At 38.1% G+C, this 27,787-nt stretch overlaps 1 protein-coding gene across 3 annotated transcripts in view; it reads right to left on the bottom strand.

Moving 5' to 3' along the window:
- Positions 1 to 27,787, bottom strand: part of CFAP91 (cilia and flagella associated protein 91) — a 115,613-nt gene that overhangs the window by 19,295 nt on the left and 68,531 nt on the right. For all 3 annotated transcript variants that reach the window (XR_009185547.1, XM_004480770.4, XM_023585296.2), the window contains exons 11-17: positions 27,120 to 27,236; positions 25,349 to 25,420; positions 23,810 to 23,956; positions 19,422 to 19,643; positions 15,410 to 15,558; positions 14,750 to 14,841; positions 8,890 to 9,051 (exon numbers count right to left, since the gene is read on the bottom strand). Coding sequence is in view for 2 of the 3 variants with exons in the window: in XM_004480770.4 (XP_004480827.2) it covers positions 8,891 to 9,051; positions 14,750 to 14,841; positions 15,410 to 15,558; positions 19,422 to 19,643; positions 23,810 to 23,956; positions 25,349 to 25,420; positions 27,120 to 27,236 (960 nt within the window). In the remaining variant the exon portion in view is untranslated. The remainder of the gene's footprint in view (positions 1 to 8,889; positions 9,052 to 14,749; positions 14,842 to 15,409; positions 15,559 to 19,421; positions 19,644 to 23,809; positions 23,957 to 25,348; positions 25,421 to 27,119; positions 27,237 to 27,787) is intronic.

Here is a 27,787-nt window from a genome sequence, read left to right on the forward strand (position 1 = left end):
TTTGTTGTGGATTTTTCTGGATTTTCTATATATAGGATCATGTCATCTGTAAATAGGGATATTTTTTCTTCTTTCTAATTTGGATGCCTTTGATTTCTTTTCTTTCCTAATTGCTCTAGCTAGAACTTCCAGTACAATGTTGAATAACAGTAGTGATAGTGAACATCCTTGTCTAGTTCCTGATCTTAAAGGGAAATCTTTCACCATTAAGTAGGGTATTAGCTATGGGCTTTCCATATATGCCCTTTATCATGTTGAGGAAGTTTTCTTCTATTCCTAGTATTGTAAGTGCCTTATGTATGGGTTTCTCTATATCCCAATCCACCATTCCAGCTCTCACAGATTTTAAAAAAGCTCTGCTGGATTCTGTTTTCTTCCCCTCTGAAGCCATCTGGTCCTGGGCTTTTCTTTGTTGGGAGGTTGTTGGTTACTGATTCAATCTCTACCACTAACTGGTTTGTTGAGATCTTCTATTTCTTATTGAATCAATGTAGGTAGTTTGTGTGCTTCTAAGAATTTGTTCATTTTATCCATATTATCTAACTTATTGGCATGATTTGTTCAGAGTATCTTCTTATAGTCCTTTTTACTTCAGTGGTATTGGCAATAATGTCTCCCTTTTCATTTCTGATTTTTGGTATTGGTATTCACTCTCTTTTTTTTGTCAGTCTAGCTAAAGGTGTAACAATTTTATCTATCTTTTCAAAGTACCAACTTCTGCTTTTGTTGATTCTCTCTATTGTTTGTTTTCTATTTCATTTATCTCCATTCTAATCTTTGTTGTTTCCATTCTTCTGCTTACTTTGGGTTTAGTTTGTTCTTCTTTTTCTAGTTCTTCCAGTTTTGAGGATAGGTTTCTGATTTGAAATCTTTCTTTTTTAAAAAATGTAAGCATTTATAGCTATAAATTTCTCCTCAGCTTTGCCTTTGCTGCATTCCATGAGTTTTGATATGTTGCCATTACATTTCCTTTCACCTCAAGATATTTCTTCATTTCCCTTATGATTTCCTCTTTTACCTACTGATTGTTTAAGAGCTCATTTGTTTAATTTCCATATATTTGTATTTTTTGCATTTCTCATTCTGTTATTGATTTCTATCTTAATTCCACTTGCTATGGAGATTCAATTATGATTTCAATTTTTTTATTTTGTTGAGATAGATAATATATGATCTATCCTGAAGAATGATCCATGTGTACTTGAGAAGAATGAATATTCTGTTGTTGAGTGAAGTGTTCTATATATGTCTATTATGTCTAGTTGGCTTATAGTACCATTCAGGTCTATATTTCCTTGTTGATCTTCTGTCTAGATGTTTTCTCCATTATTGAAAGTGGTATATTAAAGTCCCTCACTATTAACGTAGAACTGTCAATTTCTCCCTTCAAATCTGTCAGCATTTACTAAATATATTTGGGGCTCTGCTGTTAGGTGCCCATATATTTATGATTGTTACATCTCCTTGTTGAATTGACCCCTTTATCTCTGTATAAGGGCTGTTTTTGTCCTTTACAACTGTTTATGAGTTAAAGTCTATTTTATCTGATATTACTATAGCTACTCCAGTTCTCTTTTGGCTACTACTTGCATGGTATGTTTTTTCCATCCTTTCACTTCCAATCCACTTGTTTCTTTAAATTTAAGGTGAGTCTCTTGTAGACAGCATATAATTGGATTAAGCTTTTTATCCAGCCTGCTTTCAATCTCTGCCTTTTGACTGGAGAATTTAATCCATTTACATTTAATGTCACTACTAATAAGGCAGGACTTTCTTCTGTCATTTTGCTATTTAGTCTTTGTAGGTCTTATACCTTTTTTTGTCACTCTATTTTTCCATTAGTGACTACTTTCATATTTATTTGATTTTTAAATTGTACCATATTGAGTCCCTTCTCATTTCATGTGGATATATTTTAAATATATTTTCCTTGTGTTTTCCACAGAGTTAAAGTTTTACGTCCTAAATCTATAAAAATCATATTTGATTTGATGCTAACTTGACTTCAATAGCATACACATGCACAGTTCCTATACTCCTCCATCCCCTCACCTTTTTATACTTGTTACAAATTATATCTTTGTACATTATATGTCCAAAACAATAGATTTATCATTCCCTTTTATGGATTTGCATTTTAACATCTGTAAAAAGTAAGAAGTGGAGTTAAATATAAAAAAAATACAATATTGTATTTTGTATTTACTCTTTACAAGAGTTTTATTTCTTTATGCCACTTTCAACCACTGTCTAGTGTTTTTTCTTCTCAGTCTGAAGAATTCCCTTTAACCTTCTTTGTCGGGCAGGTCTAGTGTGATGAACTCCCTCAGCTTTATCTATCTAGGAATGTCTTAATTTGTCTCTCAATTTTACTTTATTTTTTTATTACAATATTGTTTATGTATCTATGATTGTATTTTTAAAGGTTATTTGAACATGCTAGCAAAGTTTATACTTTCCAAATATCTTTTAATTCAATTTTCTTTAACCAAAAGTGGAAAATTTTACAAAAATGTTAATTAACTTAAAACTGTTAAGGTTCCTTTACTTTTTTTTCCCCTTAAGATCTAAAGCCTGAGTGATCATCTCTCAAATCAACTTTTTCCAAACAGAAATCCCTATATACACAGGGCCAGTCTTCTTCAAATTAACTGATGTGATGGTGTTAGTTTTTAAAACATCTTTAGTAAATAAACGAAGGGAGATATAAAATATTGTGGTTTGCTTGGTGAAACTTAGTTGTGAGATTTCTTCTTCTTTTGGACTTTCTTTCCTGCTGCATTTGCTGCTCTTTCAGCTATGATATCTGAGTATTTCCTTTGGTTATACCTTCTGAACTCAGAATCAGTCAGCAGTTCTTCCACAACAGTTCTTTTCTTTGCTTCTTGGGAATTCTTGAATGGTAGAAGTCAGCTGGATTGTCAACAAAGGTTCCAATCTGGAAATACCTGGGGAAGCCATCTCTATCATTTTTCTTGTAAAATCATTTTGGGTCTATGCTAGCTCTCATCTTCAGTGTTTTGAGATAATTTTTAAGTTCATCTGTCAATTCTGGAGCTTTCATACCAAACCAGCCACCACCTGCTGTTTTTTGTCACTCTTTTTTGCATTTTTCTGAAGTTGAAACTTGGATTCACTATATGGGGAGACACAGTAGTTTTTTTTTTCAAAATCAGGTGTAATAATCTCTCAATTTTAAAAGAAAGTCTCACTGAACGTAAGATTCTTGGTTGCCAATTGTTTTATATCAGCACTTTAAGTATTTCAATCTATTGCCATTTTGTCTCCATGGTCTCTGATGAGAAATAGTCACTTAATCTAATTGGAACTCCCTTGTATGTAACATGTTGCTTTTCTCTTGCAGCTTTCAGAACTCTCTCTTTGTCCTATATATATCACAGTTTGATCAATACATGATGGGGTATATTTTCCTTCAAGTTTATCCTGTTTGGTGTTCTCTGGGCTTTTGGATGTGCATATTCATCTCTTTTATTAAGTTTGGGAACTTCTTTGTTATTATTTATTTGAATATTCTTTCTGCTTCTCTCTTCCTTTCCATCCCTCCCTGTCTCCCTCCCTCTCTCCTTCTCTTCCTTCCTTCCTTCCTTCCTCCCCTTCTGGGGCTACTATAATGCATATATTGGTATGTTTGATGGTATCCCAGAATTCTCTTAGGCTATTTTTGCTTTTTATAATTCTTTTTTCTTTTTGCTCCTCTGCCTAGCTCATTTCAATTGTATTGTCTTTAAGTTTGCTGATTCTTTCTTATATATATCACCTTCATTTTGCTCTTGAGACCCTCCTGGGAATTTTTCATTACAGATGTGGTCTTCAACTCAGTAGTTCCATTTTAAATTTTCTATCTCTTTATTTAGATTCTCATATTGCTCATTCACTGTTTTCCTCATGTCCTTTAATTCTTTCTCTATATTTTCCTAATCTCCTTAAGCACTTTTTTCTTCTCCTCCCCCCCCCCCCCCCCCCCGGCTGTTTTTGCTGTCGGTGTCCATCTACTGTGTGATCGTCTGTATTTTTTTTTTGGTCTTCTCTTCTTGTATTTCTCCTCTAGGATTCACCGGCATTTGATCTTGGGGGCCTCTGATGTGGAGAGAGGTTCCCTGTCAATTGTGCCACCTCAGTTCTTGGTCTCTGCTGCGCTTTACCTTGACTCTCCCTTTAGTCTCTCTTTGGTTGCATCATCATCTTGCTGTGTATTTCACTTGCGCTGGCTCATTGTGCAGGCACTCGGCTTGCTGCACAGGCACTTGGCTCACCACACAGGCAATGACTCACTGCGCAGACACTGGATCACCATGTAGGCTCTTGCACAGGCACTTAGCTCACCACACGGGCACTCAGCTTGGCACATGGGCACTGGTACTCGGCTCACCACACAGGCACCTGGCTCGCTGTGCAGGCGCTTGGCTCACTATGCAGGCACTGGCTTGCCATGCAGGCATGCTTTCTCTTCTTTTTCACCAGGAGGCCCCAGGGATTGAATCTGGGTCCTTCCATATGGTAGGTGGAGGCCCGATCACTTGAGCCACATCCTCTTCCCTTTAAGCATTTTTAAGATCATTTTTTAAAAGACTTTGTTCAGTATGTCCACATTCTTATCTTTTTCCTAGGTATTTTCTGGATTTTTATTCTCTTCCTTTGGCTGGGCCATCATTTCCTGTTTCTTAGTCTTGTATTCTTTCATTGCACATTTTAATATTTTAAAATGTTAACTCTGGGATTTATTCCCTAAGACATCTGGTTTGTATTTTTTTTTTTTTCTTGACCTTGTTACCAGCTGGTGATATGACAGAGGTTTTCTTGAATGTCAGCCCTCCTATCAGGAATTTCTGTCCAAGGTGAATGCAAAGTGCAGGGTTCTCTCTGTCTTTTTGTGGGCCCATGTCTTATCCTAGGCTTATGTTGCTAGTGGCTTTGTAATTGCCCTGTTGCAAGGAGTTTGAGTGCCCCCTATACTTCCCTGGAGACAGACTTTCTCCCTCTCCTGGGTTTTCCACTGCTGGACTTAAAGCAAGTAAGTCTTTGCCCCGGCCATGTGCCTTATTTGTTTTTCACACTGCTTTCATTGTCCCAAGCTCATTTTGCCTGTATTGCAAATTCTGGGTATGTATGTGTGTGTGTGGGGGGGGGCGGGGGCAGGGGGGGCATTCACACTGCAAAGGAGTTTGCCAAGTCAGTTTTACTAGCTGGAACAAGGACAATGCCAGGGACCCATCAAGGGAGAACCAGCTGCTTCCAAACTGCCCTGGAGAGGGAATGAGGGAGGGGTCAGGAAGGGCATCAGGAGTTTCTTCCATGGGTCCTGAAAGCTGTGCTTTCTTGACCTGCCCAGAAAATACAGCCCTTCAACTGTCCTCTGCAGCCCTGAGGAAGCATACCATCTTTAAATTTCCTCTTCTGCCCTTGTCCAGGGTAGGTTGGAACAATGACCACCCTCAGAGCCAGGTCCTTAGTGATCTGAAGTTGCTAATCATACACCATGATCAGTTGGTCCATGCCCACCCTAGATCTTGAAGAAGCATATTTTTTTTTGTTCCTTTCTGCCATCAGCTATCTACACCACTGGCCAGACCCCAATGTGACCTGCTGTGAGAGTGGATAACTGCCATGCAGAGAGAGCAATTACCATCCTCTCTCTCCCTCCTTTATCGTGATGCTGTGCAGTGTTCTATTGGACTATAGCATTGTGAAATAGTTGATTCAGACAGTTCCTGCCTATTTAATTATTGTTCTGGTAGAGAGACTGATTCTTGGAGTGTCCTACTCTGCCATCTTCCTACCTTCCTATTGTATTTTTCTTCATAATCTGCCATATCTTTTCTTTGTTCCTATTTCTCTTGAAAATTTTAATATGACTTTCATCTCATTGAACATTGTAAACATAGTTATTTTAAAGTGTGTATTTAATAACTTTCTATCATCTGTTATTTCTGCTGCTGCTTGTTCAATTATCATGCTTCCTTATGTTCCTGGATCTCTTTGATTGTGTTTGGGGGAATAGTTTATGAAGAATTTTGAAAATAATTTGAGGTCTAAACTTTCTTCAATGAGAATTTAAGTTTTGTTTCTCACAGCTCCTGGGAGCAATCAAGGATCTCCTAAATTCATGTTTAGGGATTGAGTTTTTTCTGGATCATCCAGATAATTAGAAGCTAAGCGGTAGTCTATGTAAGGGAAGTTTACTTCAAGGTAATCCTTAATATTGGAACATATCAAATGGAGACAGTTGACCAGGGCCTCAACTGTGTTCCCCAGTCTTGCAAAGCTTTTAAAATTATTGTTCAGCCTGTTAGCCACATTTTATAGAAATAGTATATTCTCACAGGGAAAAATGGCTTCAAGTGCCAGATTCAACTCTCTTAATTTCTGTCTTCTCCTAGATTTTGGCCCAGAAATCTACTATTTTAATTAGCTCTCTCTATTGCCTTCAAGCTGATTTAAAAGTATTTTTTGAATCACTGGTCCATGCCAACTGCCCCTTTTCCTAAGCATTATTAAATAATCTCATATAGTTTCTTTTATTCTTTTTCTGTGAGAAGGAAGAGAGAGGAATGTATATTTAGAGACAACTAAGCATCACGTTCTAACCTCTTAATAATGTATTAACAAAAATACTTTATTATTTTATTGGTTGATCTTTGCTGATTATTTGTAGCTAATCTGGCAACTAGGGTGGGTTTTTTTTGACAACTCAATTTTATAATGACCATATATGCTTTACATAGGTTTTAATGAAAAGTATTTTACTTTCATTAAGTATAAAAGTTAAAATCATTTTAGCATTCCTATGATTATGTCATAAGTCACTATGGATGTTATGGAATAGGGTATTATACTCAGAAATAAACATAGATGTATTCAATTCAAACTGTGAAAGTTATTAATCTCATTAAATTTGCATGTAAGAAAAATGACTACCCCAGCACTAAGGGTAATTTTTATCACAATAATAAGGTACACAAAATGCTTTGGTCCCTAAATTAACATTATTTTGTTTACTCATAAATAAATGTATTAACCATAGTTTATATATTTAATGATTTCAAAGGCTATTCCATTATTAATTAAAAACAGAAGCTTTTCTGCTATAATTTACAGTCTAAATCAGTTTCCTCTCTGCTCTCTTTTTTAAATTCCCCCTTATCTCAACCTTTCTTCCTTTTTTTAAAAAAAAGATTTATTTATTTATTTATTCGTCCCCCGCCCCTCCTCCCACCCTGCTATTTTTGCTGTCTGTGTTGTCTTCTCTTTTCATTTTGTCTCCTCTAGGATTCACTGGGATTTGATCCTGAAGACCGCTGATGGGGAGAGAGGTTCCCTGTCATTTGTGCCACCTCAGTTCCTGGTTTCTGCTGTGCTTCACCTTGACTCTCCCCTTGTCTCTCTTTTGTGTGTCATCATCTTGCTGCATGACTCACTTGCGTGGCGCATTGGCTAACCATGCAGGCACTTGTGCAGACACTCGCGCAGGCACTCATGCCGGCACTTGTGCGGGCACTGGCTTGCCATGCAGGCATACTTTCTCTTCTTCTTTTTCACCAGGAGGTCCCAGGGATTGAACCCAGTTCCTCTCATATGGTAGGTGGAAGCTGTATCACTTGAGCCACATCTACTTCCCTCAACCTTCCTTTCAATATCTCCTTTGATTGGGATTTAAAGTCTCAACCACAGATAGATTCCCCTGAAAAGGGTTTCTTGGGCACAAGTGCACAAACAAACCTCAAATGAGATTATACACTGTTATTAGTGGTAGAGCTGGCCAAGACCCAAACCAACTGAATGGCAGGAAATAATTTTTCCATGATCCTTGGTGCCTCCCCTAACCGTGACAGTTAGTACATTCTCCGGCCATACTGGTGGAAGATATGTCTCCCCGTGGAAGGGTTAAGGGAGAGGGCATAACAAATGGTTGACTCTCTTTCCTCTTCTGCATGACATTTTTTCTTTCAATGGACTTTCTAGATATGTTCTTCTAGTAACCTCATAAGATGCCAACTATCTTCCTAAACAACATAATTTAAGGTAAAAATGCCCCTCAATTGGTAAACTGCATCTAGAGTGAGGGGAATTATAAATGAACTATTAATACCTAATAGGAGGTCATAGCTCTGAGCTTTCCTGAGTTTGCTGACTTTTGTAACTGAGAGTCCATTGTGGGGACCCTGGAAGAAATGCCTTTGGAATTATTGTAAGAGATACTAGCTCCTGGGGCATGAGACTTCTAGGCAGGGTGGCTCCTACATCCAACTAATGAGAATCTCTTTCCCTTGCACCTGAGCTTTGTAACCTGTAGGCTATAGAAAATAGCTAGGTGTTCTGTGTGGACTGTGGCATGAAGAGAAATGCTTGAGGCTGTCCTGCTGGCAAGCTTTGGTTCCTGTCTTATATCTTCCTGAGTAAATTGATACCAAAGGTGGACTATGTTAGTCTTGTGAGTATGAATGTTCAGAGTCTAAGACCAACCCCTAGTAGGAACTGCAGAAGGAACAGGGCAGGCTTTGTGCCTTGTCTATGCTTACAACCAGCACAATGCACTAGTGCATACCTTGTCTCCCTCCATAAGAACAAGCTTTTTATAACTCTGACACTTCTGTAACCTTATTTGAGATGGAGTTCAGTCCCATAAAAATCAGCTAAAGACCTGTTTTCTGGATCACAGGAATTCAATTGCTATAATCAATTCTATTCTCTAATAATGTTAATAGCAGACTCCAGAACCTAGATTAAGTGTGCCAATTTATGTGGGAATGCTTCATTTTCCTGAATAAAAGATAAGCTTTTTACATTGTGATTGTTAGTATATATAGCACAAAGTTGAATGATGCTGTTTTGCCTCCTCTCTCTACTTTCAGGAAAAAAAATCAAACTCACCTTATTGATTTTCCTCATTTTGAGTTACTTCCTCATGTAACTTGTCAGTGTCTGAGATCTCATCTTGCTGATGCTCAGCAAATTTCTTTAAGATCATAGCTTCTGTGTTTCCATGGATGATTTGATGGGCTGCAAGAATATGCTTCCGCTGTGCATTCCTCACTGTGCCAAAGTGACAGAAATATTTTTACTCTGAAAGTCTCAATGAAACCATTCCCAAGGCTTTTGGGAGTGCAGGGATAAAAGTTATTATTTTGCAAATCACATATTCTCTGACTTGGGGCTGGTAGGGTTAATAAAAATTACCTGTTATCTGCCTTGGAAGGACACCTTCTAAAAATAAAATAAACCCAAACCTGATTTCTTACTGTTCCCCCTGCTCATACTATTTTAATCAGGTCATTCTCCTCCCCACAAAGCTTGCCATGAGCCGTATGCCTCAGCAGTTTCCCTCACCTGGGATGCCTACACTCCAACTGCTATACTTTTGTAAAGCTCTGCTGAAGGCCCAGCTCCTCCAGGAAGTCTCCTCCAATTTTGTCAGCCCACATTTACCATATCTGAGTTTGTACCAGCCCCTTCAGCATCGAAGTACTTCTTGTGAGTTACATTTTGTTTTCTATGTAGATTGTGAGTTAAAGGTAAAGACCTTGTCTCATACTCCTTTTTCTAGAGCCTTAATCCCTAATGTGGACGTCGTTATTGATAGATGAGTTTCTGAACACAGGGCTTTAGAGAGTAGCCCTAGCTCCTTATGCTAAAAATATATATTATCAAGGCTCCAAACTGCAAACTATACAAAGCATCTAAGCCTTTGGAAAGGAGTAATAATAATAACAATGAAGATGTTAACACTTGGCATTTGCTGAGCTCTTAATTTGTGCCAGGCATTGTTTAAAGCAGTTGACATAGAATTATTCCTTTAATCCTCTCCACAACCTGAAAAGAGTGTACTATTAATACTCCCATTTTCAGATGAGGAAACTGAGTCATGGAGAGATTAGGTGATTTACCCAAAGTCATAGAGCAAGTAAAAAGCAGTAAGAAGTACAGTAGATTCTGTGCTATTCAGATATCAGCTTGTTTACATTGAAAGAAAGTCTTTTAAAAAATGATCTTAAAAATGCTTAAGGAGACAAAGGAAAACACAGAGAAAGAACTAAAGGATATGAGGAAAACAATGAATGAGCAATTTGAAAATCTAAATAGAAAGGAATTTTAAAAACCAAACTACTAGAGGACCACAATAAGTGAAATGAAAATTTACCAGGAGGGTTTTAACAGCAGATTGGAGCTGGCAGAAGAAAAAAGTAGTAAACCTGAAGATAAGACCGTTGAAATGAGGGTAAGGAGCAGAAAGAAAAAAGAATTACAAAAAGTGAAAATAGCCTAAGAGACTTCTGGGACACCATCAAACATAATAATATATGTATTATGGGAGACCCAGAAGGAGAAAAAATAAAAGAAATGGGCAGAAGGAATATTCAAAGAAATAATGACAAAGAAGTTCCCAAAATTAACAGAAGAGATGAATACACAGTTCCAAAAAGCCCAGAGAACACCAAACAGGATAAACTTGAAGAACAATACACCTTGTCATGTACTGATCACACTATCAAATGCAAAGGACAAAGAATTCTGAAAGGTGAAAGGAAAAACAACTTGTTACATACAAGGGAGCTCCAATTAGATTGAGTGCTGATTTCTCATCAGAGACCATGGAGGCAAGAAGGCAGTGGTTTGAATACTTATAAAGTGCAGCAAAAGAACAACTGCCATCTAAGAGTTTTATATTTAGCATACTTTATTTCAAAAATGCAGGAGATTTTAAGACATTCCCAGATAACCAAAAGCTAAGGGAGTTCATCACCACTAGACTTGCCCTATTAGCAATGCTAAAGATAGTTCTTCAGACTAAAAGGAAAGGACGCTAGACAGTAGTTCAAAGCAGCATAAAGAAATAAAGACCGCTAGTAAAGGTAATAATTTGCATAAATTATAAATGTCAGTACTATTGCATTGTATTGTTTGGTCTGTAACTCCATTTCTTCCTACAGGTGCTAAAAAGCAAATGCATAAAAAGTAATGATAAATCTGTGATTTTGGACATACAGTACACAAAGACATAAGAGGTAACCATAACAAAAAAAAAGGTGGGGGTGGGTAGAGGAGTATAGGAAAAATATATGTGTATGATATTGAAATCAAATTGGGGAAGCGGATTTGGCCCAACTGATAGAGTGTCTGCCTATCACATGGGAGGTCCAGGGTTCAAACCCAGGGCCTCCTGACCTATGTGGTGAGTTGGCCCACACACAGGGCTGATGCACGGAAGGAACGCCATGCCACACAGGGGTGTCCCCCGCGTAGGGGAACCCCATGAGCAAGGAGTGCACCCTGTAAGGAGAGCTGCCCCGTGTGAAAAAAGTGCAGCCTGCCCAGGAGTGGCGCTGCACACACGGATAGCTGACGCAACAAAAAGAGACACAGATTCCTGGTGCTGCTGACCAGAATACAAGCGGACACAGAAGAACACACAGTGAATGGACACAGAGAAAATAAATAAATAAATAAATCTTAAAAAAAAAAAAGAAATCAATATCAAACCAAACATGATTTTTATATGTTTAGGATGTTAAATTTTAACCCTATGGTAACCACAAAGAAAACAGATGAAAAACATATCTAGATAGAAATGTCAAGGCTCTCACTATGGGACAACACAAGAAAGCACATAAATATAAATGTAGGCATTAATGGAAATGAGGGACAAAAAAAGGTATAAGACTTACAGAGTCTAAATAGCAAAATGGCAGAAGAAAGACCTGTATTACCAATAGTGACTTTAAATATAAATTGATTAAACTTTCCAGTCAAAAGGCAGAGATTGACAGAATGGATAAAAAAGCATGACCCAATTACATGCTGTCTGCAAGAGACTTACCTTAATGTCAAAGATACAAGTAGGTTGAGGGTGAAAGGTTGGAAAAAATAAACACTATGCAAGTAGTAACCAAGAGAGCGTGGAGGTGGCTATACTGATATTGGAAAAAAAGAGACTTCAAGTAAAAAACAGTTACAAGGGACAAAGATGGTCATTACATACTGATAAAAGGGGCAATTCAAAAGGAAGATGTAACAATTATAAATATATATGCACCTAAGAGCAGAGTCCCAAAAATATATGGATACTGACAGACTTGAAGGGAGTAATTGACAGTTCTACATTAATAGAAGATTTTAACATACCACTATCAATAATGTATAGAACATCCAGTCAGAATATCAATAAAGAAATTCAGGGCCTGAATGACACACTGAAAAAACTAGACCTAAAAGACATATATAGAACACTGTACCCAATGAAAACAGAATATACATTCTTCTCACATGCACATGGATCATTATCCAGGATAGACTATATATTGGATCACAAAACATTTCCCAATAAATTTAAAAATAATGAAATCATACAATGTACATTCTCTGCCCACAATGGAATGAAGCTAGAAATCAATAACAAAGAGAAAAAGGGAAAATTCACAATATGTGGAAATTAAGCAACATATTCTTAAAGAACCAATGGATTAAAGAGAAAATCAGGCTCGGGATTCAAACAGAAGTTCCCGAGTCCGGCAGGCCGGCCGTCAATAAACCATTTTTCCTTCTCAAAATCAAAAAAAAAGAGAGAAAAAATCAGAAGCGAAATTAGGAAAATTCTTGAGGTGAATGACAGTGAAAATACAACCAACCAAAACTTATGGGATGCCATGAAGGCAGTTCTGAGAGGGAAATTTATAGTTCTAAATGCTTACATTAAAAAAGACTTCAATTCGAAGATATAACCTGAAAACTGGGAGAATTAGAAAAGAAGAGCAAACAGGACTATCAAAGAAAAAAGAGATGAAAAGAAGGACATTACTACTGACCCTGCTAAAATAAAAGGACTAGAGCAGGATACTATGAACAACTTTAGGCGGATAAATTAGATAACCTAGATGAAATGGGCAAATCATTAGAAGCATACAAACTACTTACACTGACTTAATAAGAAACAGAAGATCTCAACAAACGAATTACTAGCAAAAAGATTGAATCAGTAACCAAAGACCTCCCAACAAAGAAGAGCCCAGGACCAGGTGGCTTCACAGACGAATTCTACCAACATTCCAAGAAGACAACTCCAATTCTGTTCAAACTCCCAAAAAACTGAAGAGGAGGAACACTCCATAACTTATTCTACTAGGCCAACATTACCCTTATACCAAAGCTAAACAAAAATACCTCAAGAAAAGAAAACCACAGACCATTATCTCTTATGAATATAGATGTAAAAATCCTTAACAAAATACTTGCAAACCAAATCCAATAGCATATTAAAATAATTATACACCATGATCAAGTGGCATTTATCTCTGGTATGCAAGGTTGATTCAACACAAGAAAATCAATTAATGTAATATACCACATTAATAGAATGAAGGAAAAAGCCACACGATCATCTCAATTGATGCAGAAAAGGCATTTGACAAAACACAACATCATTTCTTTTTCTTAACTTTTCATAATTTAATCAATTTCATTTGTTCTTTTCTGAATTGTTTATACCAAATGCCCATTTCCATATTAGGCATATATCTTTTAGTTATCCATTTGGAAGGATTTTTTTATATTATTGATAAAAATATTTATCAGCTGTATGTATATTGCAAATATTTTATTTTGAAATAATTTTGTCTATTGACTTAAAAATAATTTCGGATTTCTCAGTTTACTTAATTCCTAGTATTTTCTTTTTAATTATAGAATTAGTTTATTTTACAGCTTTTGGGCTTCCTGTTTTTTTAACCAAAAAAATGAAAAGTTCTTTTCCTTAAAAAAACAGGAATCCCAACTTTACCTATCCTATTATTGGTAATATCAAAATTTGCTAAGATTTTTAATCTACCACTGCTACTGCTTATCATTTGAAGTAGAGTTTCTAGTTTATTTTCCTCTGAATGGAAGGCCAGTTGTTCCAAAACCCTTTATTAAATAAACCTACTTTCTCCCATCTATATAATTATTTACAGTACCCATTCTAGATAAAAACACTTAGATGATTAGGAATAGAAGGCAACTTCTTCAGCATGATAAAAGGCATATATGAAAAGCCCAGAGCTAACATCCTACTTAATGGTAAAAGACTGAAAGTTTTCATTCTAAGATCAGGAACAAGACAAGATGCTCATTCTACCACTGTCACATTGTACTAGAAGATCTTGCCAGAGCAGTTAGACAAGAAAAAGATAGAAAAGGCATCCAAATTAGAAAGAAAGAAGTCAAATTTTCCCTATTTTCAGATGATATCGTATATGCAGAAAATCCTGAAAAATCCACAACAAAGCTCCTAGAGCTAACAGATGAATGCAGCAAGTGGTGGGGTAAAAAATCAATACCCAACAATCAATACTGTTTCTGTAAACTAGCAATGAACAATAGGAAGAAGAAACCAGCATGATTTTTCTGTAAGCCTATAATTTCTCTAACAGAAAATTATATTTAAAAAAGAACTGAAGAAAGGAGGGAGGGAGGGAGAGAAGGAGAAATAAAGTATACCAATTCTGCAAACTGTAGAAATAAGCTTCCTTTTAAAGAAGGCTTGGATTTTTACACTCTGTCAAGCTATTTAAACTGCATTCTATTTATACTTGAGATGATTGTTTTCTGGAATCAGACAGGATGAAGAGAACTTAACAAGCTCTGAAATAAGAAAACTCAGTTATTGTCCTTCAGAAATTCCCCCTTACCTCTGCTCAGTTTTAAATCTCTGGGATATTGAAAAAGAAAATCCTGAAATGAAGTATTTGCATTGGTTTACCTTTTTCTTTGACAAACTCCTTTTGCACTTCTGGAATCAGGAAACTATAAACCAACTCAGCAACAATCTCCTCTGACTGAAGCTCAGTTCGACTAAAAATAAACAATAAATGAACTGTTTATTTCAATGTCTTTGTTGTCTTACTTGAACTGCTAATTTATACGTAGACCCTCCCAGCTTGTGTAAGGAGCTCCACCCCTCAAATTTCACCATCTCTTTTTCCTTGATAAAGTGATCAGAAATATCACATTGCTGGTGAGCTTGATTAACTCCATGAAAAGTGTTGTTTGACTCTGCCCTTCATTTACTGTGCCTGCCAAGAAGGGAATATTAGATGTATAGCTCATGCATGGAAGTCAAAACCTTGCAGTGACTCTGCTGTGTTGCATACCCTTATTCACATTACTTTCATGCTTTGGAGTATTTGAAAAGTAAGTAATATAAAAGTGACCCAGACTGCAGAGGATAATCAAGCATTCAGTTCTCAATGCCCTATTTATAAAGGTATAGATGTGTTGGCGTCTAAAGAATTATGATAATAAAAAATGAACACTGAAGAATATACTTCCTGATGGTGGTGTTACCTCAAGCTCCTGAGAAAAGTACAAGTGAGTGGAAGCAAATGGGTTATCCATTTTACAACCAATTCTCTTGGCATACCGGCTTTCCAATTCATAAGCAATGTCATTGATTTCCTCAGCCATCTTCTCAACTTCTGCTCTGGCTTGTTCTTCTGCAGTATTCTCTTCAGTATTCAGTATTATGTCTTCTAGATAGGAGGTTACAGTACTTTGATGAACTTTAATCACCTGTACAAAACAAAAACATCCCCATACTGAGAACAGGATTGATATTGAAAACAAACCAAGAAAGTTACACCTTGGTTGACTTTCTTAGCACATCTATTTTATCCATTAAGTCAAGAGTCTCTTCACTGTCACTCCCTTTTTCCCCCATTCAATGAATCTCTCTAATCCATCTACCCACTAGTTCTGGGCAGCTGCCACACACTTAGCCCTCTTTAGAATTATGGACCTTTCTCAGGGATGGGCAATGCAGCATTGGAAGAAGATCATGGACTTCAAAATCAATAGCTGAGGAGCAGATATGGCTCAAATAAGTGGGTGCCTGCTTCCCACATGGGAGGTCCCAGGTTTGGTCCTGGTGCCTCCTAAAAACAAACAAACAACAAGCAAACAAATGAACAAACCAACTCAAGGGAGCTGATTTGGCTCAATGATTGAATGCCAGTTTCCCACATACAAGGTCCCAGGCTTGATCTCCAACCCCAGTACCAAGGAAAAAACAAAACAAAACAAAAACAAAAAACAACAGCTCTGGTTTAGATCCCAGCTCTGTTCTTACCAGCAGTGTGATCTGTCAAACTACATAACAGTGGCAGAGATTATGATGTATCTCCCAATATCCTTCCTCCCTTTCCTCATAAGTAATAGAAATCCTGGATTTTAGCTGAGCAAGTCATTGCCTTGAATAAAGACTACTTTCCTAATACCCATAGGAGCTAGATATGGTCCTTTGACCAAGTTCTCGCCAAGGAGATAGATGCAGAACAGGTATGTGCAGCTTCCAGAAAGGATTCTTAAGGACAAGACCTAGATTCTTTTTCTCTTTTCAGCAAAGAATGGGTATATAATGGCTGGAACACCAGTGGCCATCTTAAATTTCCACAAGGGCCGTGCCTTAGGGATGGAAAATCAGAAAGTTAAAAGGATCCTAGTCTCCGGTGAATTAATTTAACTACTACATCTTCCATAAACTGTTTCTTTTTAAAGCTTCTTGAAATTATGAACTAGAATACACATAAAGAAATGTGCTGAGCACATAAATGTATATATAATTAACTAGCGTAAAGCCAGCAGCCCCACAGCCAGAGCTAGTATAATGCCGTGGGTTTTTCCTGACCACAGTCCCTTTCTATTCTCATGACTTTCATGGTAAATGCTTCTTTGCTTTTCTCTACATTTTTGTTCCCTAAGTATGTAACCATAAACAATAGTTTAGTTTTACCTGTTTTCTAGGTAAATACACAGTTAAATATCATAAGCATCAAATGCAGCATTCTTCATTTTATATAGATCCATCTTAACAAATCATGAACTCTTGAGGGTATAGCCCTTTTCTATTTCATATCTGAATATTATATTGTATCTGTGAACATGCCTGGGACTCAGTAACAACTCCATACTTCTATCTTAACTGGTACTGCAGCAGGACTCAGAGTAAGTGATACTTATTTGCCTCTAACACCTTGTCCATACCCTTGAATTCCTATGTCTTCCCTCTGGGAGAGTCCCAATGACCAGTGTCAACAAACCGATCAACCAAAAAAAGTTTTCTGAATGCATAGCATGTACAGGGACCTATGCTGGTACCGTGGAAGGCACTAAAGGAATATATAATATCCCTGTTCTCATGGAGTCCAAGCATCTATATGAAACAATTAGATAACTGAGTCTTATAATAATTCAGAGGAAGGAAGTTTCATGTGGTTTACCAATATCTACATATATAATGTGTATTTATGTGTATCTTTATAAATGAGTAAGTTTCTGGACATATTTCTGCTTATATGTACATAGGAGTGAATAAGGAAATATATAGGTGGCTATATGTATGTTTATGTGTGTTCTTTCTTGTATTTGCTACTATTGTGCACACTGGATTATATTTGTGAATATGTTTTTGTGTGTGTGCATACAGTATTGAAATATGAGTCTATGACTCTCTGTATCTGAGTCTCTCAATATCTACATGAGATTTTTTCTAATATGTACATTTTGTGTTTTGGTATATTTATGTGCAAGTATATTTATCTTCAAGAGAGTCTTATGAAGGGGGTTTGAGGAAGGAAGAAGAAGAACAATTGTATTTTAATTTAGGAAGGAGACTGAGGATTAAAATAATGGGTGGTATTTGAATCTGTGGGTTTATTGAATGACTGGCTACATTCTTCATATAAATGGTCTTTAAATCAGCTGGAAGGGTCATCTTAAAGCTTTCTTGCCCTCCCTAGACATAGCTAACATTTTCTGGCATCATTCCCATATAGAAGATACCTGCCTACAGAGTTTTTTACTAGTTTCTGCCTTTTGGTGTTTTTGACCATAGTAGTTCCTCTTGTCCCCTTTGCCTTTATTCTCATCCCTAGCTGGTTTTTCCTTAATGATATTAGGTAGATGGTGGTAAGTTCTGGTTTGACAAAACTTTCTGAGCCAATTAAATCTCAGTGACTCTTTGGAGCAATGGGTTAAGATGATAGAAACCTAGAATATGAATTATTATGGGCTGATATACATTGTAGATGATCTGCTACTCAAGTTACAAACCCAAACTTGACTATATATTACCTTAACCTTCTTAAATTGTACAGAGGGCAATCTGTACATGGATTAATCCTAATTTCATAGGAATCAGGAAATTATTAAGATCTCTGACTAAATAAGAAGACTCCACATTGATGTAGGGTTTTTTTTTTTCTTTTAACTTACAGAAAACAAAACTATCACATAAACGATTCAGGTAGCTCTCTTGGACAGGACTTTAAGTTCCAGGCTGGCTCTTTCTCTTTCCCACATCTGGTCCAGGGGAAATTCTGACATAAACTTTGACTCAGATATTCCTAGAGTGCCGGCCACCCCTGCAGCCTCTCCTGTGCCTACCTCCAAAGCAGCCAACTAGCCCACTCTCCTCCCCTCCATTTCCCAGGAGGTCAGGCCCCTAACTGAAAGAATACATATTAAGCTCCCCAAGCAGTCCTCTTGAAGCTCCTCTCTTGACTACAGCATAGGGAAGTACACTTGTCTTCCCTCTTGGGGGTGGGGGAGGGTGGTTATTCACAGTACTGCTCCTTTTAAAGATCTCTTCCTCACAAATTCCCTCCCATTTCAACACTTGACCTTTTATATTCTTGATGAGGGTGAAAGTGCTTTGAGATATATACAGGTTCCTAGAATTTCCTCTGAATTTCCCTCCTGGTCACTTTAAAATTTCATATCCATTGTGTCTTGGTCAAAATTTTTCATTTACCATCCTGTTACACTAACTCCCAAATTTATGTCTTCAGTCAGAACCTCTCTTGTAAATCATCTTGTATGTCAGTGTATCAAAATACACCTTTACTTGGATGTCTCAAAACTAATTGAGCTCCTGATTCTGCCCCTGCCCCTAAACCTATTCCTTTCTCAGCTTTCCCACCTCAGAAAATAGTACCACTATCTTTCCAGGGCCTTCAGTCTGAAATTGGAAGTCATACTTGATTTCTCTGTTTCTCACTCTGGCCTAAATTACTTCAACAGTCTCCTTCCCCGGCTTTCCACACTGCCCTCCCTCCTACCTATTCTCCACCCAGCAACCAGAGTAACTGTGTCACTGTCTCTCACTGTGCCCCATGTGTTTTCTTCACTCATAACATTTTCTAATTCTATATTTTCTTGTATGTTGTACATATTATTGAAGTTCCAGGAGAGAAGGGACCATGTCTGGTTTTTTCTCTCTCCAATGCATTCCATAGTGCCTTGTATATATTTATATATAATACAGGAATTCAATATATACTTGTTGAGTAAAATGAAAAACACTCACATTATGGGTTTCCTTTGGCTAAATCTGCCTCCTTGCAGACAGCCTCCATACCCCCAGCTACCCCACTTGCCTCTTTAAATATCTGGTCCTCCTCTCGCAGGCGCCTTTGTTCCACCTGGCGCCGACCGCTCTCTTCGGCTTCTCTCATGCGCCGCTGTCGTTCTGCCAGCATCGCAAAGGCATGGATCCTCCTCTCTTCCTGCAGTCTCACCAGCTCTTTGGACAGGAAATCAAACATATCTGCCAATGCCCTGCCTTCCAATCCAGCCAAATGGTTTTCAACCACTGATACCTTTAAAAAAAAAAGAATATCATTTTAAGGACATACATCACTATGAATGGTGATTATAAAGAGGGGTGCTAGATTACTCAGAACTCGTGATAATCAATTCACTTTCAGTCAATTCACTTTCAGAATGAGTTTAGATTTAAATTTGGATACTATTTCTACACTGACTTTTCCCAGGGGTTCTTATTAGGAAAACTTATATTATAAAACATGAGAAAGTAGATTGTAGTAGAGTGAAGTGGGCTTGGCCCAGTGGTTAGGGCATCTGCCTACCACATGGGAGGTCCACAGTTCAAACCCTGGGCCTCCTTGACCTGTGTGGAACTGGCCCATGTGCAGTGCTGATGCACGCAAGGAGTGCCCTGCCACGCAGGGGTGTTCCCTGTGTAGGGGAGACCCGTGTGCAAGGAGTACACCCCGTAAAGAGAGCTGCCCAGTGCCAAAGAAAGAGCAGCCTGCCCAGGAATGGTGCTGCACACACGGAAAGCTGACACAACAAGATCATGCAACAAAAAGAAACACAGATTCCCGGTGCCGCTGATAAGGAGAGAAGCGGTCACAGAAGAACACACAGCAAATGGACACAGAGAGCAGACAACTGGGGCAGGGGGGGCGGTGGAGAGGGGAAGGGGAGAGAAATAAATAAAAAATAAATCTTAAAAAAAAAAATTATGAATAGGATTCAGCGAAAGCATTTCTGTTGGCAATCATACCAACTGGGTTTTTGATGTTATGTTTTATTCAATTTTATCCAGAAAGTAAAGTCCTTGTGTTTTCCGGATATGAAGGGCAATATCAAGGTTTTTACTAAAGATAATATTGGATATTAATCCAACAGAATCTTCCAGAAATTTACTCCTGATACCTTTAATTTTTTTTTTTTTTTTTTAACCAGGGAATGAACCTAGGACCTTGTACATGGAAAGCATGTGCTCAAATCAACCACTTGAGCTATATCTGCTTCCCTGATACCTTTAATTTTTTTAAGTGCCTAATTCTTGCAGACAAGTTTGGGGAATTTAAGATCTTAAATAACACGGATGTAGAAAATTTTGGTACTTTTCATTTTTCAATAATTTGAAAATCATAACAACCCACTTTTGAAGCAGAGCAGGAAAGAGCCTATATATGTGATCACTGATATAAAATATGGGGGACCAGGGAGCTCCCTCTGGCCAAATGACCCAGAGGGAGGAAAGGGACCAAGGAATAAGTCACAAGTACCTATTTATAAGCCTTGTGTCCTGGCTTTGCCATGTGAAGAAAGTGCTTAAAATAATTATATCCTTTGCAACTTCATCCCATATCCCTCCTACCCCCAGGTAAAGGGAAAAGAGCTCTCCTTCCAGTCACCTGCGACTTGGACACTGACAGTGCTCAGTTCCCCTTCTGGTTTGTATTTGAAGGGAAGAAATACTCAGAGGTCTCAAAGGCAGAATGGCTACCAGCAGAGATTGTCATTCAAGTATGGTTTTCAGCCCCAAGGCCCTCAGCCTCAGCCTTACCCCACTCCCACCCTTTGCTCACACATACCTTCTACCACAAAGTTAAACTTTTCTTACACAATAGGGAAAGATGGAAAGAAAGGGAGAATCTCATTGCCCCTTACACTCATATTCGGTGGTCACTCAGCCCAGAGAGCTCAAACAATTCTATCCTTGAGTCCAGGGCACACAAGCTCCCTCACTTGTGGGACAGATGCAACCTTTCAATTCCCTGTCATGTCTAGCCTCCACCCTAAGCAAGAAATCTGAGAATACTCAACCAATATAATCTAATTTGAAAATTAAATAAAAATATTGAGGAAGGTGATTCTGCTGTCATAATATGTAATGCATTATGTAACTGGGAATTATGCATTTTACAAAAAGTTTTTTATAGAAACTATAAAAGAAGATGACTAGGAGAGGACCAGCATTGCCGAAAGTATATGTGAGGTGCCCACTCCCTCAGATTCCTGCATATTGTCGGTGTTTCCAGGTTCAGCTAAAAGTAAGCACGGTGAGTCCTTGGCTAATTTTCAACCTTGCCCATTAACTCCTCCCTTAGCTCTTAGGTGACGTAATATATATCCACATTAATGGAATAAATGAAGTGAAAAGCCTGGTTTGGCTTAGCTGCATCTGCTGAAGTCCATTACCAGAAATCTCAAAGGGCCAAGGAAGGCATTTTCCTTCTAGAGTCCCAGGCCCTAGTGCTTGCAGGGCATTCTGTTCCCTCTATGAACAGAAGTCCAACTCCCACATCCATCATTTCCAGGACTCTCAAGACTTCCAGATTTAGAGACTCCAGGATTCACGTTCTCCACTTCTTTCTCTGTCCCTGTTGTGTCTCAGCCTCTGGCTCTCTTCCTCCCTCCACCCACACCAGTTCCTCAAAGCTCAGCAGTCATCCAAGTTGCTTCTGCCACATAAAAAGAATGAAGTTGCAGTCATTTCTGAACTGCTTACCACATGTGCCTAGTTCTCACACAGCTCAAGAGTTATGAACAAAAGCAGAGTCAGAGAGACAGATAAAGCAGATACAACCCCCAGATATTGGTTCCTTTGAGGGATAAAGAGACCCACGGGAGTTATGGTCATGGCCGATGGGGTTAACTACCAGGGCAGATGGCCCCTCTTTGGAAATGGTGTTTATGTGTGATGAATCTGGACTCAGATGGGATCTCCCTTCATAAGACTTTCATGCCAATGTGCTGGAGGTGCAGTTAATGTTGGGGTTTAAGATATATTTAGGGGATTTGAATCTCTGGACTGACAATGTGATAGCCAGATCCTGAGCCTCAACAGACTCCAGCACCTACAATCTGATTTATTGGACTTACCACACTCAGCTAAGATGGAGTTGAAGAAGGACAACCACCACACCATGGAGCCTAGAGTGATTACAACTGAAAATGGGAGGATTGCATCCAGCATCCAGGTGAAATCTGACCCTCCTCTTGACATAGAGGTGCAATGGACACAACCAATCCAATGTCCACATAGAAGAGGTGGCATTGGAATGGGAAAAGTGGACATAGTGGACGAAGGGTATGGGGAAAGGCAGGAAGAGATGAGAGGTGGAGGCGTCTTTGGGACATGGAGCTGCCCTGGATGGTACTTCAGAGGCAATCACCGGACATTGTAAATCCTCACAGGGCCCACTGGATGGAATGGAGGAGAGTATGGGCTATGATGTGAACCAATGTATATGAGGTGCAGAGGTGCCCAAAGATGTACTTACCAAATCCAATGGATGTGTCATGATGATGGGAACGAGTGTTGTTGGGGGGAGGGAGAGGGGGGGTGGGGGGATGGGGTTGAATGGGACCTCACATATATATTTTTAATGTAATATTATTACAAAGTCAATAAAAAATAAAAAAATTAAAAAAAAAAAAAAGAGTTATGAACATTGCTAAAGGTGAGTCACATTAACTTTACTGTAAGGTTTACATTTTCATAACACTAAACTCTATACAAAATGATTGCACTTCATATTGATTTACCAATAAATGAGAGAGGGAGCAAAAAGTGCATCTAATCTATAGTCAAGAACATCTAAAATTGTGTGTATATATATAGGCAAACACTGTAAGAGAACAGGAAATATATTTACTGTTGTTGGATTAGACCCGCATTTCTCATCTGTGTCAGGGTGCAGAGAGCCAGGAGGTCATGACTGCAAGTCATATAATGGCATGAGATATTAACATATTTAATATGCAAATTAGCAAGCATGAGTTACACACAGCTCAAAAACTCAGAAAATATAAGTGTGATATTCTAAATTAAATCTCATTTCTCACTCCTTTTCTTACTACTTTTAAATGACTTATTCACTCTTCTAAGCGCCCCCTGGCTGAAATGTAGTATAATAGAATCACCAAGTTGTTTTTTTTTTAATTGGAAGGGAAAAATATCTTAAACTTGAAAAAAAAAAATTATCTTTTGTTTTGTTTTATTTTTGCAAATAAGGAGAATAACATCATCATCAGTTTAGTGAGGGAACACCCCACTCAACTTAGGGACTATAGATGCATTTTTTAAAGAATGCTGACTGTAATAGGAAGAATGGGATTGTAGGAAATCTTTCTTTTTTTATCATTTCTTTTATTGTTGTTATAAGGTTGTTAGTGCAATAATAAAAATCAAGGTGGGGGGATGTAGGTAAGAAAAGGAAAGAACCTTGTGTTCATGCAAGTTCCTCTGCCGCTGCAGGGCCAGGGTCACTTGCTTCTCAGCTTTCTTCACTAGCCTATCATCTTCTTGAAGTGCATGGCTGGTGCGCAGTTCCTGGATCAATTCCAATCGCTTTTCTTTCCCTTCAAACATCTGCATCAAATTATATCAAAGAGAGACTTGCAAATTAACATCCCTTTGTACCAAGCACAAGGAATCGAATTAAGACTTTTGAGACCCTTGGGAGCAGTTGGTTCTGTTCTGCCTTTTGGGATCTGTAGAACAGGTGAGGACGCCACAGATTAGAGTTCAACCCTCTTTATTGTGCCTTCAGCTGCCATGTGGAGAAAGGGCTCAGGTGCCAGTTAGGCACTCACCCAGTTTCTTAAAATGCCTCTCAAAGATAAGGTGACAGCTATAGGGTCATATTAAGAAATTTTTCAGCTGCCATGTGGAGAAAGGGCTCAGTTGCCAATTAGGCACTCACCCAGTTTCTTAAAATGCCTCTCAAAGATAAGGTGACAGCTATAGGGTCATATTAAGAAATTTGGAATCTTGCCTCATTTTCTGTGCTCCTTCCCTACAAAATTTGAAGATGGTATTGTTCATGGTCATCTTTTCTTTTCCAGTAAATCTGCCCCTGGTTTTTAATACACAAGCTACTATCTAAACTTAACTAAAGTTTTTGCTGGAGAACTATTGGAGAGACTAAAGAATGGTGCAGAACACAAAGTGCTCACCCAGCTTCCCTGGACTTGCTCATCATAAATGAGTCTCTTATAGCTGTCCGAGGAGAAAAATACATTTTAACTGGGGCATTTACCAGTCCTTTTAAAAATTTTTTTTAAAAAATTAAAGTGTGATTGCTCTAACTCTAACAGCACAAATAATCTGGCGAAGGCTTTAGAGCCAGGAAAACCAGAGTTGAATCTGCTGGCAGTTAATTACTCTCTCTCAAAATCAGATTACTTGCCTGAGAGAGTAAAACAGGGTTGCTAATAGGAAAAAAAAGAGAGAGAGATGATATAAATAGAGCAAAGACTATATCATGTGGCCACATAGGAGGGGTCAAATTATTGTCATTGTTATTTACTAATTTCATTTATAGTGCAGGTATTGCTTGCTATAAACAAACTAAAATAACTGTCTTATGACTTTGTGAAAAATTAGAAAATCCACTTAGCTTATGATGCTTTGAGAGTCAAAACTCAAGTGAGAAAATTTCTGGTTTTAAGCATTTCCCAGGAAGAAACTGGTTTCACACTGCCTTAGTGACAACTGTGGCAAACAGCAGGAGGCCCTTCCTCTCTCCCTCCTTGACACTGTGCCAGCCACTGGGCCAGCGACGGCAATGGAAGGGACCAATGAGGTCATCACAGAATTGAGCTCAATAGGCTCTCAGGGCATAGGTGTGAATTCACCCCAAGGAGTGAATTCTGTGATTATATTAACTCTCTAAATTCTACAGAATGGATAAATAGATTTCCCCTTTATCAATATATTCCAAAAGGAGAAACACAGAGACAGTAGCTGGACATTACATACCACATTCTGAATGACTCTGCCCCGGAGTAACTTTTGAAGGTAGATCACAGCCATTTCTATCTCTTCCTCCTCCTAAAAGAACAAAGGGAGAACCAAGCAGCTTGAGAACTTTTTATATCAGCAGGAATCAGCCTCAAATATTTTTTGAATACTTACAACCAAGCAAAAAAGCCTGTGCTAGATGCCAAAATGATTTAAAGATCTAAAACATGGTCCCTGTTCTCATTAAGCTTGTAGTGTTCTGAACATTACTTATTGTATCATGAAAATTCATTATTATTTTCTCATCATAAATAACATTAACAAATCAAAGTAAAAGCAAAACATTCCCCTATTGTCATGCTTTAACTACAGAGCAAGTCTTTTTCATCTTTCTATGCTCCTTCCCAGCAAAGTCTTTCTTGAAGCAACAAATGTGGCTTATAAAATCCCTCTGGCAATAGTTTTTTCATGTTTGATGATGAGTAGTCAGAGAATACAGAATTCAGAGTGAGGTGCTTCTAACAAGAATTTAGCTAAACTGGTAAATCAGAATATAATAAATAAGATTAGCCACCTACAAAATTCACCTTAAATGACTTTGTGAAAAAAGCAGAAAGAGCAAGTCTGGAAATCTAATTAAGATACTTCTGAATATCACCAGTCTAATCAATAGCATTAATACATGTGAAGGACAATGTGTTAACCAAAGGCAGTAGTCTGTTCAAAGTCTAGAAAAGGAGCTGCTGTCAAGAGGGAGCACATCCTGGCCAGTCAGTGGAGCATTCTGGTCTTCACAGGGACAACCAGGCAGGGTCAAGTAATAGATATTAGTGAGATACATCAACCCCCCCTCCCTCTGACTACAGGCAAACCAAACCAACCTTCTGAATACAATTTGGCTTCTTATGTATATTGTATTATATTGAGAGATAATGTGCTGACCAGGACATCCTGTTGCATCAGGCAATCATAGTTCTCTCCATAAATGTTGCTTGTTTGTTTGTTTAGGTACCTGGACTGAGGATTGAACCCGGGACCTCACATGCAGGAAGCCAGCGCTCAACCACTGAGCTACATCAGCTCCCCTGAGCCAGTCCTCTCGTCTGTTTGCTTATTGTTTCTGTTCCGAGGAGGCACTGGGGACCCAACCCAGGACCTCCCATGTGGGAAGGAGGCACCCAACCACTTGAGCCACATCTGCTCCCCTCTCTATAAAGTATTAAATGTGCATTGTGGCTCTCTAGTGATTCCTTGTGGGTTTGTTTAATCTGAGTTAGTCCTCTAACTCCTAACCAACTCTGATACCTTGCCAGATTGAGGGATTTGCAAACGTGAGGCATGGCCCTGATTGTTTGATCCCTTTGAGCCAATCCTACCACAGAAGCCAGCCTCTTTCTCTGGATATCATCTAAGGCACTTTGTCCCTCCCTGATTCTGTCATTAGCCACCTCCCCACATGGCAGGACAGCTATGGTAACTGATCATTATTCAGTCTTCTTTTTTTATTTGACATAATGTGGGCTACATTATGAAGCCTAGTTTTCTTGGGAAGATTTTTATTCTTCATGTTTTTGTTCTCAGAAAGAATTGTGTTTAGATTTCATTTCACTTCATCTTGATTGTTTTTGTGTGTGTTCGTTGTTTGACACATAAGAATAAAGATAACATTCAAACCGGAGCTTGGAAAATTAACACTAATTATATTTGTTTCCAACCCAAACTGTGTTAAGAATAAACCATCAGCAACCCTGAATGTGGAAATTTCAAGTAAAAAAAGTTTCAAACTTACATTGGAACTCATTTCTAAGGTTGGAGTTGGAAGCCGAGGTTGAGGTATTGGTTTTTTTTGAAGGAAGCGCAGGGGTTTCTTTGATTCAAGAACTTTATTCTTCTTTTCCAACAGTGCCTGAAATAACACCAAATAATGTCATTCTTTACCTTTGTATTTTTCTTCACTACCAAATTTAGGCTGCAGATATGACTATCAATAAGAAATAATATTCTCTATAGCTATGTAGGGCAAATTGAGAAAGTCCAAGCTGGGGTGCTTGTACCTCCCCGGTGATGCTATGATATTCCTGAGGATATGTTACCTATTGAATAAACATGGCATATATTCTAGATACATCCATTTTATACAAAGAGTTGAGGAATTTTAAGACTTATTTGGGTTCTTAAAAGGTTCTGTCAAGGGTATGTACAAGCAAAATACCAAACTGCTATTTTTCCACATGAGCTAATTTACTGCTTTAAATGAATGCCTGTGCCATAGAAAATTTTCCTGTGAAGTAAATGACTGAAACATTTCACATGTTTTTGTTGTGATGAAGGAAATGAGGAGCATTAAATGATAATTGTCTCAAAGTGAAGTGAGAGCTTTACTTGAAAGCCTACACATTCAGATTTTCAAAAATGAGCTTGTTTCCTTGTGAAATTTGTTTTATTTTTTTTTACTTT

This window comes from Dasypus novemcinctus, chromosome 4 (genome assembly GCF_030445035.2).
Source record: "Dasypus novemcinctus isolate mDasNov1 chromosome 4, mDasNov1.1.hap2, whole genome shotgun sequence".
Classification (NCBI taxonomy): Eukaryota; Metazoa; Chordata; class Mammalia; order Cingulata; family Dasypodidae; genus Dasypus; species Dasypus novemcinctus.